Below are 18,709 nucleotides of genomic sequence, written 5' to 3' on the forward strand. Positions count from 1 at the left end.
CCTAAAGCCCCTCCTTTTCACTGAATAGAAACACATGGTAAAAGGATTTTAGAAAGTTTTATGTATTTCTTAGATTATCATAAAAGCTCCCTTTGTTACAGAAAAACATATCTAGTGCTTTCTACACAATTGCAACTTGTGAAACTTAGTAGTTTTAGGAAGTAAAAAGAGTAAACACAGTAAAAATATATCTGATTGCCATATTATATGGTAACAGTATATCTTCTGAGCCTCCCACTATGTAATGCTGAGCAGATAATATTGATCAGGTTGATATTATGACTTTCCCATTTGTGTCTCATTTCAACAACACAAGAGAACAATGTGACAATGATTCTTCTCAGCCACTTCAACTTCGATGGCAATAAATAATGAAGTTAATGTATAAGTTTAGAGGACTGGATCTTGATTGCAATTAAGTGTTATTCCATGCTGTGAAAGAATTTTTATATATATATATATACATATATATATATTCTATTTAGCATGATATTGAAGGACTGTTTGGTTGCTTTATAGTGGAAAATACAGTATGATTGAGTTTCTTAACAAAAAATCATTTTAAAAATGGCTTTAAAGTTTCTCAAGACACTGCGTTTAATCGCTTTGTCATATACCAATAGTAACAACGTAAGTGGGCAAACAATTTGGTGTTTTTCTTACAATATTCAAGTAGGGAACACAGTAACAGCCAACTACAAAAGTAAACTGTCACCTAGAACGAATTATGCAACTAGTTAGAAAACTAGTCATCATAAGCTACTTAAGATTTGGGACTAATCATGTTATTAGGTGATTAATTCACAAACTAACGTAAAAGCATTAGTAACTATATTAAAAATATATCTTCAACTCATTTAATACTTTTTCAATAACACAAAACTTAACATCAGCAATTTCCTTTTTTTTTTTTTTTTGGACAGGTGACCTATGTCTGTGTATCACTAAGAAAAAAACCTAATCAACCAATATCTTTAATGCTCTACGACTGCTAAAAATGTTTTTTTTTTTTTTCTGACACTGACACAATAAGGCAGATTGAGTTATGTGAATACATACATCTACTTGAGAAGATGATCTGTTCCTTCAGAATCTCTGTGAAGATCTCAAAGCAACTAGAAAGTGAATCCTCCCACCCTTCCACAAAAGCAAAAAGAAAAGAGGAGCTGAAATCTTTGACACTGATGGTTAGGGAAGGAACACAGTTCCTTTTGGGCTCTTCTCTCTCTCCCTACCATTTTCTCTACTTTTTATTACTGCCTTTGATTTCTACTTCCTGAATATTCCTTTTGCTTTTTGTCTCTTCTATCTGAAGGTGGACCCATGCAGTAGTCACAAATTCCTTCCTTGCTTAACCATCTCACTCAAAGAGAAAGCTTTCAAGGAATGCTTGAGAAACTTCAACGATTCCTCAAATAAATAAATAAAAATCTCTCTCGTCTCAGTAGAGGTTTATTAGTGACCAAAGATGATTTACTATTCCTTCTACTAGAAAAATTGATGGTGCTAACTGTATGCAACTGGTAACCCACACAAAGGCTGGGTGTACAGCTAAGACCTCAAAATAAGACCAGTTTTCTAATCTAGGAAACTCTAAATAAGACCAATAGTAAAAATATGCTGAATGTCACTGAACACCAAAATAAGAGGTCACGTAAACTAGTTCTTCCAGGGATGCACTGAACTTTGCAGGGTCCATTTAGAGGCAGGGCAGTACTCATACTTTTATTGTGATACAGACTTGAACAGACTCATAATAAGAAAATCAAATGAAAATCAGATTGTCCCTACATAATGAAGACCAAATGCAAGAAAGACCAGTGATTAATGTATTGCCAAACCACTAAAACAGAGAAAAATAAACAGCACAGATAGAAAAGTAACGGAAACTTTAGCTGTACATCCAAAGGAGTGAGAGACAAAGCAAAAAACATCCCATGCCAACAGTTCCTATGCCAAACATAAGTGTAGCTATAAAGGCAAAAAGGTTTAAGGAAACCACATTTTGATACAGCATGCCCTTCAGAAATCTAGACAGGAAATGATAAAAAAGGCAACAGTTTCTATTGCATAAGCCATCTTCACTGGCAAATATATATATTTTAGTGGCCAACTTTTAAGAATTTTAGTTAGACTAGCAATACTGAAACATAACGCCAAAAACATCACTAAGGAATTATTTACAGAACATACTGTATAAATATAAACCTAAATTATTGTAATAATCCAACAGAAAAGGAAGATTCATAATTTGGTATTTTAACTTTCCCAATAGATTTTATGCTACAGCTTTTGATTATAAGACCTAGCTGTCTTTTTTGTGGTTCCAACTATGTTCTCATTGGTTTTAATGATTTCTTTTATAGATTTAGAAGGAAATTTTATTTTTCCCATACACAGTTTATGTATTGACAAAAAAGAGTAATTATATTAGGTTGAGGTTAGCATGGTCATTTGATGAGGTTTAAATCAACCACAGAAACATTTTGGTCATGGGAGCAAAAACACCCCTCAGAAGCAGAAGCCTACGGCTTTCAATAGTCTGCAGCCACTTAAACATCAGAAAAAAAAAGTACATTAAAAAATACACATATTTCAAACTAGTGTAAAGTGCAAATGCAGGAGCCTTTGAAGTTAGATGTGGACAAAGTGTTACTGATTTTCTTAGTTTTTACTCAGCACTTGTTCAGATTAAATTGAATAGCCAATGAGTTATTTTTTCAAAGTTAGCATCATGGGATTGAGTTAGTATATATTTAAAGTCCCGAGGAAGAGCAATACTACAAGAATACCCAATAAGACTGTTTGAGAATTCTAAGTGTTGCAATATAACATTTTTTATGCATATAGTTTATACCCATTTCAAGTTGCCAGTATTTTAAAATAAGTCCTCAACATAATTACATGGTCTGCAAAAAGATCAGCAGTATGGTAAGGACAGTCAGGAAATCAGTTCTGTATTACATGAGACATTTGTTTCCCAAACATTCGTATAACTAACACTACTTCTGAACCATAGAGAGCAAAGGTGCTCGGGTACAATTTCTTTTTTATTTTTATTTATTTATTTATTTTTTACTGTTTACACATGTGAGCATATTTTCTCCTTCTTAATAACAGAGCGATTGCTTTTATTATTATTGCCTAAGAAAAAGAAATGCAATGAAAACAACTGGTGGTGGATGTTCCAGGTCAAAAAAATGTTCTGTCATGTGTAACAGTCAATTATTCAAAATATTTTGAACTGCTAAAATAAAGTGTTGGCTTATAATACACAAAGAGCTTGCACTTTTTTTTTTTGTTTGTTTATTTTGACTCCTGATGGATTTTGCATGCGTGAGCATCTAGTTTTCTTTGGGAACATTCTGATGACAGGTAACTACAAATTAAGATTTAATTGAAAACTGAGAATTTATTGAAAACTGTGTTTTACAATAAAGTGTTCCGCATCATTACTGAAGAGCTCAATATATGAACCCCTGTCTATCTCCTTTTAGAGAGGTAAATCTCCAACAGTAATTTCCAATATTGCAGTCTAGCCTTGAATATGGAATTTGTTATTGAAAATTACATTTTTTAACTATGTTCTTGAGAATTATAAAGCAGCATATTTGGACCAAACATCTTTAAAATAATATGGAAGTAATGAAGATCAAAGTTTTAACTCTCGGCCATATTGCATTTGATCTTGAATATGAATTTCAGCAAATGCGTGTAACATACATCTTTGTACTTAGTTATGAAGACTGTTTTAAATGACAATAGGAAGCCAGAAAAGTTTACTTTATGACAACCTAGTTGTATCTGTTTAGAAGTGAGGGAGAAGTGAGGAGTTTTTTGGAAAAGCAGTGAGCAAAATATTTGATTATATATATACACAGTATATACACACACTATACTTTTACCTCCACAGCTTACAGATCCTCTCAAACTATTGCTTTTTGATATTGAAGTCAACTCCTCAATAAGAGTTTTGACTGCCCATCTTGAATGCTTAAAAGCCAAAAGCAAAACACCCCTAGAAATATCATTGCCATATTCTCAGATGGAAAGAGGGAAGACTATGAAATCCAAACATGAGATACAATCTAGCATTTAACTGGAAAATGATCTGGGAATCAGAACACTTGAACTTTAGTTCCATTTTCAGGCAAAAGAAGAAATGTCTTTTCAATATAAAGATGTTGAGATGCATCATCAAATCATATACACTGCATATATGAACCCCAACATACGGTCCATTTAGCAAACCAATCAAACTATCTTAAACATAGGTATGTTCTCCCTTTGCTGAGCTGAAAACCATTTCACAGTTATGCTATTCCACATTACTCTTACTTTTATCCTCAACCTACTTGGTTGACTTAGATATGTTTACTCATGCTAATATAATTAAAACTCTGATTTACCACTTACACGGCACAATTTAAAACAGATCTACTTCAATGATGTTTTTTCATAAGTTAATAGAACATGGCAACTCATGATTATGTTCCTATGGATGAACTGAGAAAGTTATATTCCTGAAAACATTTATTTTTATCATTGGCTGCACAATTCAAAGAATCATGTATAGGTTGAAAAGGATCTTGGGAGATCATCTAGTCTAATTTCCTGCTCAGAGGAGATGCAATTAGAAGTGGTTGCTGAGGATCACAAAAAATCAGGTTTTGAATAACTGCAAGGATAGAGATTCCTCAGTCACTACGGACCTGCCTCAATATTTACTCATCTCATTTATCTAGGTCTATTGTATGTCCCAATAAGCTGAGGTACTAACAGGCTAACAGATGGTTCTTAGTATAAGCCTAAGCATGTGAAAACTCAAAAATTGAGATAGGAGAGGGTTGATTTTTATAAAGGTTAAACAGTAAGTAATATAAGAATTATATGTGAACACTAATTCCTGATAATGAATTAATAAAATGAATTATTTTATTAAATGGTGAGAGATTGTAATTATACTAATTCATTTCTGAGAGTATTTTTCACTAGCAAGTTAGATGCCAGAATTGCATAACATAACAGCATACCACGTAGACACATATCATGGAAAATAAAAGCTCTGTGGTTAAAAACGAAGGTATAAGTAACGATATGCTTGTGACAAGAAGTTCTTAAAATTCCAATATTCAAAAGCCCTAAAGTTATTATTTATTCAGATCCTATAAATGCAAAACACAGCTCTTCATCCTGTTAATTTGCTTAGCTGTTTCTAAAAAACAAGCATTGACTGTTGTTAGGTACCAACAATTAAATATCATAAGAGGATTAGGAAATCAATTTCTTGAAGGACTGCAACTTGTGCTTTTGTTGGCTTGCCACAACCTTACTGTTACTTCAGCACTGCATTTCATCTGATACATGATCACTGTGTGTTAATCATAATCATTAGAAATAGCAGGAATACTAACAATTATAACATCAATGATCATAAGTTTAGAGTAATGTCAACTATAAAAGTTATATTCATGTACTTACTGGAGATGTATGTACTTGTGTTATTCTTAACTGATTTTCCAAATCTTGAACTTTATTTTTCAGTTCTGAGTTTTCAGTTTCTAACTCTTGAATCTACAAAGCAAGTGGTTATTTCAATAGCTATTGGGATATTCATTCATTTTAATAGTAGCTACTAAACGTTCCTTGAGAATAAGTTTTATATTAATTCTGCTGATTTAATAGTAATGCCTAAATAGTTACCCGATTACAAAAAGTATTTTAAACAAGTTTCTCAGTCTTCCATAGTACAGCCTTGCTTTTCTCTTCAGCAATTACGTAAGATGAACAAAAGGCACTTTTTTTTTATAGCTCCTTTTCAATTTCAGAACGTGTTGAAATTGTTAGCAATTTGAGAATAGCATTGAAAATCACACTGCTGCAAAAAGTAGCACACAAATACAATAGAACATATTTTTCCTCTTGAAAAATTTTGTAGAACTTACTCTTTTCTGTAAACCTGCAATTTGCTTTCTTGTCTCAACATCTTTTCCTCCAGACTCCAGAAATTTCCTGTAAGCTAAGTCAAATGCTTGACCAATTGTTAAGGTGATCTCTTCTGCCTTTACATGAAACAAAAGATGGAAATTAGCATATTAAGAATAAAGTATGCATTTACTTTCTTTCCAGAGGATCCCCAAATATTTTACAGGATGTGCCACATTCAAAGCAACTACATCATCCATCGTTAAAGTCAAGACTACAAACGAGCATGGTAATCACAGCTCAGCAAAATAACCTGACATACAATACACTAGAGATGCAACTGAAGAATTCTCTACACAAAGAGGGGAAAACAGGCAAAATATCATTAGCTAATTCTTAATACTAATTATGCCTCCAATTTCTATGCATACAGACAGCATGCTGCTGCAAATCTCCCTGACATTTTCTGATGCAGCTACAGCCTTTTCTATAGCTGTACACATGGCTTCAATTTTAATGGATGCTCAGCCTTGTCTGTTTTGCTCTAAATTTGGATTTCAGCAAAATTTTGGGTTTAGGATTCTTACAGCATACCAGTTATCAAAATGTAGAGAAATGTATTTATCTACCCAAGTATTTAAAATTATGAAAATTCAACCATTCTCAAACAATATTTACTGAAGTTGGCATTGGATCAGCACAGATGAACAACTAAAATCATAAGAAACACGCAAACTACTGAATCTATTAAGTAATCTAAGAATCTATTAAGTAATATGCAATGATATATAGTACATGGGCATACTACAGTAAATATGCACCTTCTTCAGTGTTAATTATTTTCCAGAGTGAACTCCTAGCCTTGTTTCAGCCAGACATGACTTTCATCGTTTCCTGTACTCAAATACTATTTTTTTCTACTATGGCATTTCTCTGGATTTCAGTTCCCCTGCTCTACCAGACATGAGCAAACTCCAGCGGTGGGTGAAATGAACTCCTTGTATTGCATAGAGGCATTAATAAACCTGAGACTTGGGGCAGGGAAGGGAGTGGGAAGAACAGAGGAGCATTACGATCAAGAAAAAAATAAAATAAAACAAAAAAACACCCCCCAAAATCCCACCCAGCTGAGGGTCTGAGGCAGAGGCAGGAGCGGAAGAGCTTTGCAGGGTACCGTAGTCCCTGCGTTGCAGCCTCGCTGCAGAACAGCTGCACAAACATCTCAAGTTTGGTGGGATACAGTCTGTAAGAGTAATTCAAAGTTGCCTTAGGGTACGGAGCTGGGCAATAAGAACGGTCCTCTCAGGGGAAAAAAAGGAAAACCTTTCTAATTAATCCATCTAATTTGCAATGCATCACTCTGGTGTGAAAGATCATGTCATGCCAATGGCTGTCAGCAGGAGGGCTATTTGATTTGATTATCTAGCCCCCTTTAGCTGAAAACAGATCCATGTCTGTCTACACTAGAGACCCAAATTCCTCCAGAGCATCTTGCATACTTACACACTTTTCGCTGTCAAATACATAGCACAAATGCTTATTTGATTCTGAGTCTTTGCAAATGAATGTAAATATTCTCTTGTCAGTTTTATCATCAGCACAAAATGATATCCTATGGAGTTGACAATTGTGCTGGACTTCCTGCAAATAAACAGAAAGATTACTAATTACTAAAGAATTATTATATATACTTGGGATAACGATGAGCATATTAGTCTCTTATTTTTTCACATACAAAAGAAGGGACAAGTTGCCGTAACACTTCTCAGCATCTCTCACTATACACTAGAGAACCCAAATATACTTACAAATATAATATAAACTAACAACATCTCCTCCTCTAAAAATTGTTCCCCTATTTACCGAATGTAAACAGGAAGTTTTTAGTTTGAAGGGTTTATTTGGACATTTATTTCTGTTTTAGCAAAAGACTTTTACTGTTGCTCTGGGTCCCTGTGCTATTTATTAAGGATTGATTGTGTAAAATACTCGGATCTTTTTCTGGGTGCATTCCATCTTCATATTTTATCAATCTCCTAGGGTTTGCAGTCCTACCATAATCAGGTCTTACCTTTCTTCCTTAAATACAGGGAAGAGAAATAAAGCAACTTGACTATACTAACACAGAAGCACAAAGAAATAAATCAGAAACCTAACTAATTGCTTTAAAAACTAATATAAACAATTTTATCATTTTTGTTTGCATACTTGAGATACCTTAGACATTTTCTTTTCCATTAAAAGACATGCTCCAGATATTTTTAAATGTTGCAACCATAATGTTCTTTAGCTAAGCAAGCTGAAGTGAATAATCTGAACTACTTCTCCTTGTTTTTCCTCAGCAAGTCTCTTCTTGGTATTTAATTTGGCTTATTACATGGGAAAGCAGTATTTGCTTTAAAGAAAAATATGCAGTTTGGATTTGAGCTATTATCTATTAAAAATGTTCCTGTGTATCACCAGGATTGCAAATGTTTCCACGATCTGGGATTGCTACAGTCTGCTATAATCTTGAGGGCATGTCTGCTCTACACACAATAATTTTTCAAAAATTGTTCTCTATGGCCAATCTTCTCCTCCTCCTCTTTCCCCCATTCAGTTCCCTTTCTCAATACTTACAGCCATTCATCTAGGCATCATTCTTCTCCCAAGCCCCCATATCTCTTGCACTTAATTAGCTCTTTCATACAGTTTCAGCTAGTAACATGTTTGTTCTTGCTCTTTAAGTCCATAGATCAAAGTAACTGCTCCATCATTCACAGGCAGAACCACTTCCCTATTCCCTTGCTTTCCTTGTGTTGAGTATGAAACAAAATCCTGACACTTGAATAACCTCCTGCTCTTACTACAACTAATAGTCATCTTATTGGTCATCTCAATAGTCATTGCTCTGTAACAAAACAGAAGCAACATACACAGGGGAAAAAAAAGCACACAACTATGAGGATAATACAGAATTTAAGACATTTCCTAAAGGATTTTTAAAATTTTCATCACTGCCCATAGATTGTGTTACGGCCACCTGATACTAAAAAGAGTACAACTGGGTTCTTGGCTCATTTCAGGATAGCTTTTTTATAGGAAATGTACTCAGTATGTTCTCAGTGTCAGACCATTGCATACATTTTCAAAACCATCTTTTGCTGAATAGAAAATCAAAACCTAATTTAAATTTAATTTTACATGCAACTTCAAGCAGCAGAGAAAAAAAAAAAAAAAAAAAAAAAAAAACACACACACATGAAGAATTTCCTTACTGGGTGCCAGAGCCCTGGAACAGGCTGTCCAGAGAGGGGGGTTGGACTAGATGATCTCTAGAGGTCCCTTCCAACCTCAACCATTCTGTGATTCTGTGTGGCTGCTTGCACTTGATCACAGTCTACAACTGTAATAACAGCACTGCCAAGAGATTAGCCTGTTCTTATTGCCCAGGAATTGGTCTCCCATTTTTTCTGCAGGAAAAGTGTGGAAGTTTAGCTTTAACTTTCTATTTGTCTCAGGAAGATGGCTTGCGTGGCATCTAACACCTTCCAAAAGATCAAAGCGAACAGAAAACCAACCAAGAGATGACACACATAGCATGTGTCTATAAATGAAGCTTACAGGCAAATGAGTAACACAGCAGGAAAACATGAGCTTTCCAAGGAAGATCGGATACAGTAATCAAATTCAAAAACAGTAGTGTAAAAAAAAAGTTAATGAAAGGCAGGCGCATTTCCAAACCAGCAGCACAAATAATGAATCACTACCAATGAGTTTTCTCCTCGTTCACTGAAAACATCTTTGTGGGGGCAACCCTACATCATGGTGACCATTTGGAAAGGTGCCATACATAACAGTATGCAGTTGCCACAGTATTTTCATCTTCCTCATTCAAAAATACTGGTGTGAAAGATGAAAAATTAAAAAAGTAAAATTGACCATTGGCTTTAGTCTAACTCATTTAGGGGTTGCACATCATGTATCTTCTCAAGAAGATACGAGTCATATGTTATAACATGATGTAGCATTTTACAAGTTTCCATCAGCAAATTTGTTTTCACTGTAATGCTTATTAAAGTAGAAAATTATAAAAAAAAGCTAGTTAAAACAATTTTAATTGTGGTTTAACAGCACAAAAAATGCGTTTCTTACCTTTGTTTTGGGGTCTAGAATTTTTACACCATAAATTGAGATTTGTAATTCAACTTTGGGAGTTTTCTGGCCTTCAGACTTCTTGATATGTCTTGCAAACTACTCAATGAAATGAAAAGCAAAACAGCAGTCATATTACTATCAGTTTTCTTTATTTTTCATTACTTATTTCCTCCTAAGTGTTCCAAACAAAAGTTGCTTCTTTCCTCCTTCAAATTGCTTTAATAAACTATACCAACCATTCCGAAATGTAATGAAGGGACAAACACAGTTTCTTATTGTGTACTGTAAAATACTCCTATGCTTAAGAACATTTTAAAATTACTTAGGATATGAAAAAAATCATATTCATTGCAAAACTTACGTAATTAACAAAGGCTATAGGTGTTTGTATTTCTGCTGTCCTCCTAGAAACATGATGCAAGATTTAAATTAAGGGCAAAAATATTAGATAAATGTATTGAGATCCAGCTAAGGAATTTTAAATTTTAAAATTCTATATTTATTTCTGTAAATGTGCATCGAGAGGGTGTATCAAGTATTACACTACAAAATTTTTTTTAAGCAGGTTCAGTTTGAAAGCATTACAGATGTGAACACCTAAGAAATATTTGGTACCTTCCATCACCCTATTCTCCTAATTTATCTATTGACAATTCACTAAATGATGGATAGACATTTAATGACATCTCACTTGTCCCACTTACTACACCCTTCCATCCTTTCCTACCCCCTTTTTCTAGCTGCTACATTTGACTTGTCTTGTTCTTAACTCCTCAAGACAGCCCTTTGGAAGTGAGATGTGTACAGGCATTTCTATACAGTAATATACAAGGGGGAGAACTATTCAATATATACTCGTCCTTAGCGAGTTAAAGCCTTAGCATACGTTGAAAATGATGATGGAATGCTTGGTATTCTAACTGTAACCAACACATCAGGGGCTTGAACAACAGCTACAACACTGAAGATATTTTTAAATAACGAGGTCTGCAAGAGGTTTAGAACAGCTGGACAAAGCTTGCTCCAAGTAGTCAAGTCTTATAATACTAAGGAAGTTACAGCAAAAAAGTCTGTGCCAATATTAAAAAAAACACGTACACACACGCACCCACTAAAACAACCTTACTACACTTCCACACGCTAACAACATAAAGGAAGTCCAAGAAGCAGCAAATTTAAGGAACATAAAATTAATGATGATCAATACATATTTTTATGAAAAAAGCAGCTTGTAAAAATAGACATGGTATTTAACCGTGTATTGCATGCCATTATATTTAGGAAATGAAGCAATATAAAGAAAGTATTAGTTAAGTTAGCTGCATTAGTCTCCAGATGCAGTTATAAACAGGAAACTGTCATTGGGAAGATATGTTTCTAATTTATTCCAGCAGAGTTTATTTCTCAAGCATGACAGAACAATGATCATGAGAAAAGTAGTTACTAATAAAATCTGTGGGCTGAAATATTAAGATTGAAAAAAAAAATGGGAGAAAAGTAACTAATGGTCTGTAGTAAAATCTGAAACCATTACAGAGAATAGCTTACAGACGATAAAGGCTGTTAAAGTGGCAAGCAAAGATTATGCCAGCAAGCCAGAATACAACAGATTGCTTGTAGGCAAACAAATAATTTCTGTTGCAATACCAGCCTCTCTAAATTACACTAATGGGAGAGAAAAAAGTTTCCTTCCTGGGAGACTATGAAGTTGGAATTATGAGTGTCATGGCAGGCTTTTAACCACAACACTCTGATTGGAAGACTAATGCAATATTCTCAAACCCTTATTTCAAAAAGAAAGTCGACCAGAGAACACAGTTGCTGGTGGGACCATCGCTCAAATTTCATGTTCTGAGATGTTGAAATTCAGAAGGATGCTGACAAATTGTAGAAAGCTCATGGGACATTTGCAAGAGTTGGCAAAGGACTGGCAGCCCACTCCATAAGAAATTTAGCTTCGCAAGTGTGACTAAGGAAAAACTAGATGATGGTGAAAAAGATTCTCAAAAGACTCTCTTAAGTACAGACAATCAGAGAGAGAAATAAGCATTAAAATCAGACGTTTAGCAGGACCCAGTGGCTGAAAAGTAAGTGTAAATAAACTCAAAGATAAACTCAAAAAGTCTTGTACAGTTTTTTGTTTGTTTTGTTCTTAAATGCATTTTCTGCCCACTTCCAGTTCAAAAAGATTTGCTCAATGAAACCTGTGTTCTGGGTAAGAACAGTAAACATACAGTAATGAAATAGTAATTTAATATCTGACCTTCTACAGAATGTCAAAATCATCTATCTCCCTAACTTGTCTAGGTCTGTACAGCAGATCCTAACCCTTACTCAGATATCTGCCACTTTCCCTGTTAGTGCTACACACTCCTTCTACCTGAAGAGGACTCTGAGGGACCTCTGGAGGTGGAGAACTCAGAAATAAAGTTATAGCTCTTCTACTTTATATATATATATATATATATATATATATAAAAAAAACTAAAAAGTTATTTTCTTTTAGCACACATGTGAAACAAAATATTTGTAGTCCACCCACTAACATCATTATTTAAGAGGGTAAAAATCTGTAGCCTCCCATTGGCATAAAAATGGACAATGAGGAGGAATACTGAGAACTTGGAGACATTCGATTCTTGGATCTAAGATATGCAAGAATAATAGATGTGAATATAAAATTGTAATGAATCACACTATGGCATGGGAAGAGACACAGGGGGCCAAATTCTTAAACTGTTAGTTTATACATACACACTGTTCTCAGGCAAGACACACAGATTCGGCCCAGTAATACAAGCAGTTCAGTGGTATGAATTAGTTTTTATTTGATTGCTCTAGAATAAATTGTATTTTGCCCAAATATTCTAGGGGAACCAATACATGCAAATAAATCTATCTTTTATGGTTTCATTTAGCTTCAAAATGAAACCCAGAAAAAAAAAAGGAAAAAGGAAGAAAGGCAAAAATTACCATGTAATCTCTGGTTTATCACTGTACATGAGAACACATGCTTTCACATTCTTATTGCAAATAATATTTGCAGTACTTATGCATCAAGCATTAGTAAACCATAATCCATTTTATTTAATAATTACTTTCCATTGTACGATTTAAGAAGTTAAGCAAACATGAAGCTCAAAGCAATAGATTCCTGTGATGTGGGTACTAACCTTTTTGGATTTTGATTGCTAACCTTTAGCCCAAGGAATAAAGGTTCAATTATTTTCCTTTGCTTGGACTTCCAGTTAGAAATCAGTCATGTCAATGCACGGGAAAAATCTTTGAAGATGTTTGAGGCTATCATAGTTGCAGTAGCTGAGCAAGACTGCTCCTGTAGCCTACAGATTTTTTTTTTTTTTTAATAATGCTTTTTATTTTAGTTAGATGGCACATTAGCTAGAACAAATATCTTTATCCTCATACGATCACCCATGAAACAGTGAAACTAGTTATTTGTAACACAAAAATAGTAAAAGTATTCAAGAGCAGGGACTACATCAGGACATAAAACAGATGTTCTCTCCCAAGTTTTAACATTTGCATATTAACTCTCATGTTTTCTACCTGGCTTAAGGAAAACACTTTTTCTCTATTTTGCCCTGGGAACATATGGCTGAAGACATTGTTTCTTTTGCCGTGACTGCATCTTTTAGGTCATATTACAGTGTCGTGTATGTTATATGCATTTAATGAAATGACAATCTCTGAAACTTCATTTCGTCAGTGAATTAAATTCTCCCTCAATTAAGAGGAACACTCTCTTCACTTTACAAAATGTGATTTGACAGCTTCTATACCTCCATGTTCTAGGATTGCCTTAATGCCATATTCCATTCAGTGTTTTGTTTTTTCATTCTACAAATTAGTTTGATAGAAAATTGGAAGGAAAAATTACTAGAACTTGACAAGTTATCTTAGAAATAAAGATGCACACTTTAAAATGTTTCTGCCACATATTCTTCTCTATTTCTATATTTTGTATTACAACCCTCGAATTTGAAAACATGAGGAAAACACTGCCTGCATAAAACCCTGTGAGCAGACCTCTGGAATAAATTAGATTCTTTAAACTGTGTATTTTAATTGCAGCTGACCCAGTGTGCTTAGAAAACACACTACCAGTATTTAGGATAAAAAATGAATTTGAAAAGTTAAGAAAATTCTTAGTTCTTCTAAGTTACTTTATCTTACTGTAGAACATCAGCTCCACCTACCGGTAAAAATAAGTTGTAGTGTTTGAGCTGCAAGTTTCTAATTAAGAGTAATAAAGAGCTGTAGGTCAATTGTCTGTTCTGACCTATGTTGATGAAATGGCTTGGTAAAAGAAAACTTATGACAGCAGTACATGAAAATCAATGACTTCTCATCACCCTGGCCAAAATTAGAAAGCAGTAGCACACAAGGACTGAGACCAAGCATTGGAATAGCATGAGCCTATTCACCTTCGGCCTTCTCGCTGGGATATGTTTTCATTCCCTGCCAGGTCCTGCAGTGCCCACCAGCACGGAACTGGGCAGCAGTTGTTAAGGCTGGATTTTCTGAGGCTTTTGGCATCGGGCACCCATTCCCACAGACAGCTTTTGTACATGCAAGCCCGATACCTGGGTGGCAAGGCAGTAATGCCCCGTGCCATAAATATATTAATATATGTTTTTAAACCTTATTCTCTCCTGGCAAGAGTGTTTGAAGATACAACACTGACTAGCACAGTCAGGGGATGAATGATGCTCATGCCAGTGCCACAGACCTTCACCAGACAGGCAGTTCTCCCAGATCAGGGGCGTCTGCTTTTGGGTGCACCAAGTTTTCAAACCACCTTATTCTTCCCAGGAAGCCCCCATAGCCCAGGGACAACCAGGCCAGGTAGAGTGAAGTTGCTAGTTACCAGGCCAAGGAAAGGTTTGGTTCCTTCAGTGTTCTGCCATCCGACTACAGCCATCTAACACCACAGGCATTCAACAGCCGAGGGAGAAGGGCAGCTAAAACAACTGTTGCTACCTAGTTTGGGGTTAACAAGGTCCTAAAATTTCTAAAAGGAAAAAGCACTAAGCATTAAGGTACATAAATTTTTTTACCAGAAATAACAGTGCATTATAAGGAACAATGAAATCTTTGCACAACAAAAAGAAGATCTGAAAATACAGATAAAATGGAGAAGTTCCCACATCCCGTGAAGAGATTATTAGTGCAACTTCTTCTAGAACTCCTACATATTTACCTGAAAACAGTTGTTTTCTTGTGTGTTATGTCATGTAAGAGAATAGAAATATGTTCTATTTCATTACAAATGCTTCCTTACCTTTAATTTTCTAACAGCATCTCTAACAACCTCTGTGCCTTTGGGCTGCTCCACTTCTGTACTGCCAAGAAACTGAAAAGGTTGCAAAGCGGTGAGAACTAAGAAATCACACACTGCAAGATATAACCAACTCAAGTACTCATTTTCCAACTATTTACAAATAATGTTTCAGAAAGACAACCATTTAAATAGTTGCTTTTGTTATTACACAACATATCTTCACATAGGTATTTCTATTCAGGAGAGAATGAAAACTGATTTCCATTTAGACAAAGTTACTAAATTAGTTTTTATTAAAACAGACTTTATTTTAACCCCATACAAATATATAGATTACAAGCTAAGCACCCTTTTCCATACAGGCACTGTAGTTTCGGTAATATCATGTCTTTTAGAAAATAAAGAAAAAATACAAGAAGTTATTGATGCATTTCCAACAAATCAACTCTTGTCAGTGGTTTGATCTAGATTTCTAAATCTTGCGTACTGTGGTGCAAAACTTGATTCTACTTGGTAGAGTAACTTCATAGCTTGAAAAGAAACAGGCTTCAATTTATCTGAAAATAAGAATTTCTACAAGATAGTATATTTTTGCTAAGTAAGGTTCTAATGAAAACCAAGTATATAGCTATGAACTTCCAGAGCAAAATGTGTTAGGAGTATCTCCTCCTTCATTTGTATGCTGAAAATAACTTTAAGTTCTTCTATACAGCTTTGCTTTTTTGCTACTGTACACGTATTAAGTGTGATAATACCTGCCTAATTTTTGAGGCACCATTGATTTAGCCACACCACTTACGTATATACACACCAACACAATAATAGCAAAAAAGAGCAAAAAAACCTTAGAAGGAAAAAAATCAGAAAAATAAGTGATACAATTATCTATGCACATGTCATCACAATTGCTTCTTTATATGAAAAAAAATTTACCTCAATACTGACATTTACCTCCATCAAAATGATACATTGAGGTACACATAATTTTTAAGTCTTAGCAACTCCAGAAGCACCATACAAGTTGGTTAAACTATGGATGCTTTCAACATTGTAAGTCTTCAATTTCTTAAAAACTTCATACTGAGTTTACTCTAGTCAGCACGCTCTAGTTGTACACTTGCTAAGAAACTTTGCAGCTCTCCCGATAAATTATAAATTTACTCCTGACATCTGACATACGATGGTGCCATCTTGAACACAACAGCACAGACAGCAAAACACAGTGATACAGGCACAACTGTTGCCAATGCTCTTTACCCTTCCTGCTCCAGCTAGGAGATGAGTATTTTTACTTACTTATTTTTTAATAATGTAGCAGGAACCTTATACTGATTTGCTTCCATTCTTTAAGACTTTAAGAAAAAGGAATAGTCTTTCTTAGAAGAGGGACAGTTGCAGAAAATGCACATAGATTAGAAAAACAAATGATTCATGGATATTGCACGTGATGGAAAGGGAAAGGTGAGAGAACGTTTGTGAGCAAACACACGTGAGGAAAGCAGTTAGACACCACACACTCGTCACAAGAGCGGTAGAAGTAAAATTGCTCTAAGGTGTGTGTCAAGGCCACGGTTGTTGCATGAGTATCTCATGATCATTTCAGTGACCTTGAACAAATGCAGGCACTGGCAGCTGCAGATGGGCAGCACACGTAAAAAGAGAGGCCTCTGCTATCCACAGCAAGGAAGATGACAGCTGAGCATCCTCCCATCCACGCTTGCTTCTTAATGTTCGTATACCTTTGAAACTCAGGCATTATCAACCTAAGCACCTTCTTACTTCCCAATACACAACATATCTTATTCCTATAAAAATCACTACAAATTTAGTAGCGAGTAACCCAAACTTGGTGTGTATTTGTGTCAAGTATCCTTCTGGATGCCTCAGGGCATGCCATCTCACTTTCAGCCCATTTTCCAGAAGGGCCCAGGACTCATGTACATTTTTTATTTACCTACTTCCATGCAGATGAGCCAGATAGATAAGGCGTCCAAGGGAATAAAATGGCTAAAAAGCAGGAGAATCGCTTCCCTTTCCCTCCTTCTCAGATATGTCCCTCTGATCTGAGGCATGAGCAAGATGGAAACAAGTCTCTTCAGCCAATAAACCCAAGGAATACATCAAGCTTTCTATGATCAGCAGTCTCCATAAAGACTGTTTTCCTGGGGCATGGACCTCCCATTAATTTTGCTGCCTAAAAGCGTATAAGCACCAAATGAAGCTTCTGACACAGCTGAGCTACCCACTAAATTTTGGTGAATTTTTAAACTCATAATAATGCACTCAAAATTAAAAATTAACACTTTAGTGCTCTTTACATAAAAACCCTGCCAATTACAGGATACCCATAGGGGGAACAGTTATCTAAAAGCAAAGATGAACTACTGAAAGCACAAGATTAAATGTCTGACAATGCCTGAAGAAATATATGAGAATTTGGATTACTAAAATAGTTACAAAAAAGAAAAAAAAGTCTGAAGTATATGGAAACATCACGAGAGTTATAACAGTATTGACGAAATTTTTATTAACTAACCACAAGTCTACCAATCATTTGCTGTTCAGTGCTCTCCAGATGAGGTTTGGTTTTTACATTTAGCATTGCTTTGCAATTTTTATTGGACTCTGCAATCTTGTACTGGATGTGTAATCAGAGCTTATCTTTAAAAGTATGCGGCATGGGAAAAGACAGTAAGATGTATTCTATAAATACAAAAGAATTTGTAGCATAACTGTCAATATGACGCAAAGGTGATGCATGCCATGGACTGAATTGCCTGTATTTGACACAATGTATCAGTTAAGTTCAATTCTGTTTTACCCAGGTAAGCTCAAATTTTAGCTATAACTGGTTATTACAATGTTCTTATATTTTATCACCGACCTTTACAAGTTAACCTTCCCATTTGTTCTTCCTGTAAAAAATAGCAATAAATAGAAAAATAACAATAATGAGGGAAAAATATTCTAAATATATTTGACCCATTTTTTTTGCCCAAATTAACAGAATTTCCATTGAGACAATTTTGAAATTACAATACAATAATCCAGCTGAAATTAAATGGCATCTTTTTATTACTTGCTGTTTCACCTGTTCTCAACATTTCTCCTATTTCATTTGCCCAGTCATCACACTGCTTTATATAAGATACCAATTACTATGACATTACCTGTATCAACTAAGCTAAAAAAAAAAATATATATATTTCTGTCAAACAGGGGTTTTTGATGACACTCAAAGAGATGAAATTAAAGAATTAATTTGTCTTCCTCAGGAAATGTGGAGATGGCCATTTCATCATGGCCTCTGGAATACCTGTTTTTCTCTCACATACACATAAAAAT

At 34.9% G+C, this 18,709-nt stretch overlaps 1 protein-coding gene across 1 annotated transcript in view; it reads right to left on the reverse strand.

The window, feature by feature from the left end:
• The window catches only part of GULP1 (GULP PTB domain containing engulfment adaptor 1), a 104,666-nt gene that overhangs the window by 15,866 nt on the left and 70,091 nt on the right, over positions 1-18,709 (reverse strand). Inside the window, exons 6-10 of the mRNA XM_088526986.1 lie at positions 15,365-15,436; positions 10,060-10,158; positions 7,429-7,566; positions 5,946-6,062; positions 5,482-5,574 (exon numbers count right to left, since the gene is read on the reverse strand). Of these exons, the coding sequence (XP_088383112.1) occupies positions 5,482-5,574; positions 5,946-6,062; positions 7,429-7,566; positions 10,060-10,158; positions 15,365-15,436 (519 nt within the window). The remainder of the gene's footprint in view (positions 1-5,481; positions 5,575-5,945; positions 6,063-7,428; positions 7,567-10,059; positions 10,159-15,364; positions 15,437-18,709) is intronic.

This window comes from Tinamus guttatus, unplaced genomic scaffold (assembly GCF_059628265.1).
Source record: "Tinamus guttatus ecotype Peru unplaced genomic scaffold, ASM5962826v1 Tinamus_guttatus_pri_ptg000260l, whole genome shotgun sequence".
Classification (NCBI taxonomy): domain Eukaryota; kingdom Metazoa; phylum Chordata; class Aves; order Tinamiformes; family Tinamidae; genus Tinamus; species Tinamus guttatus.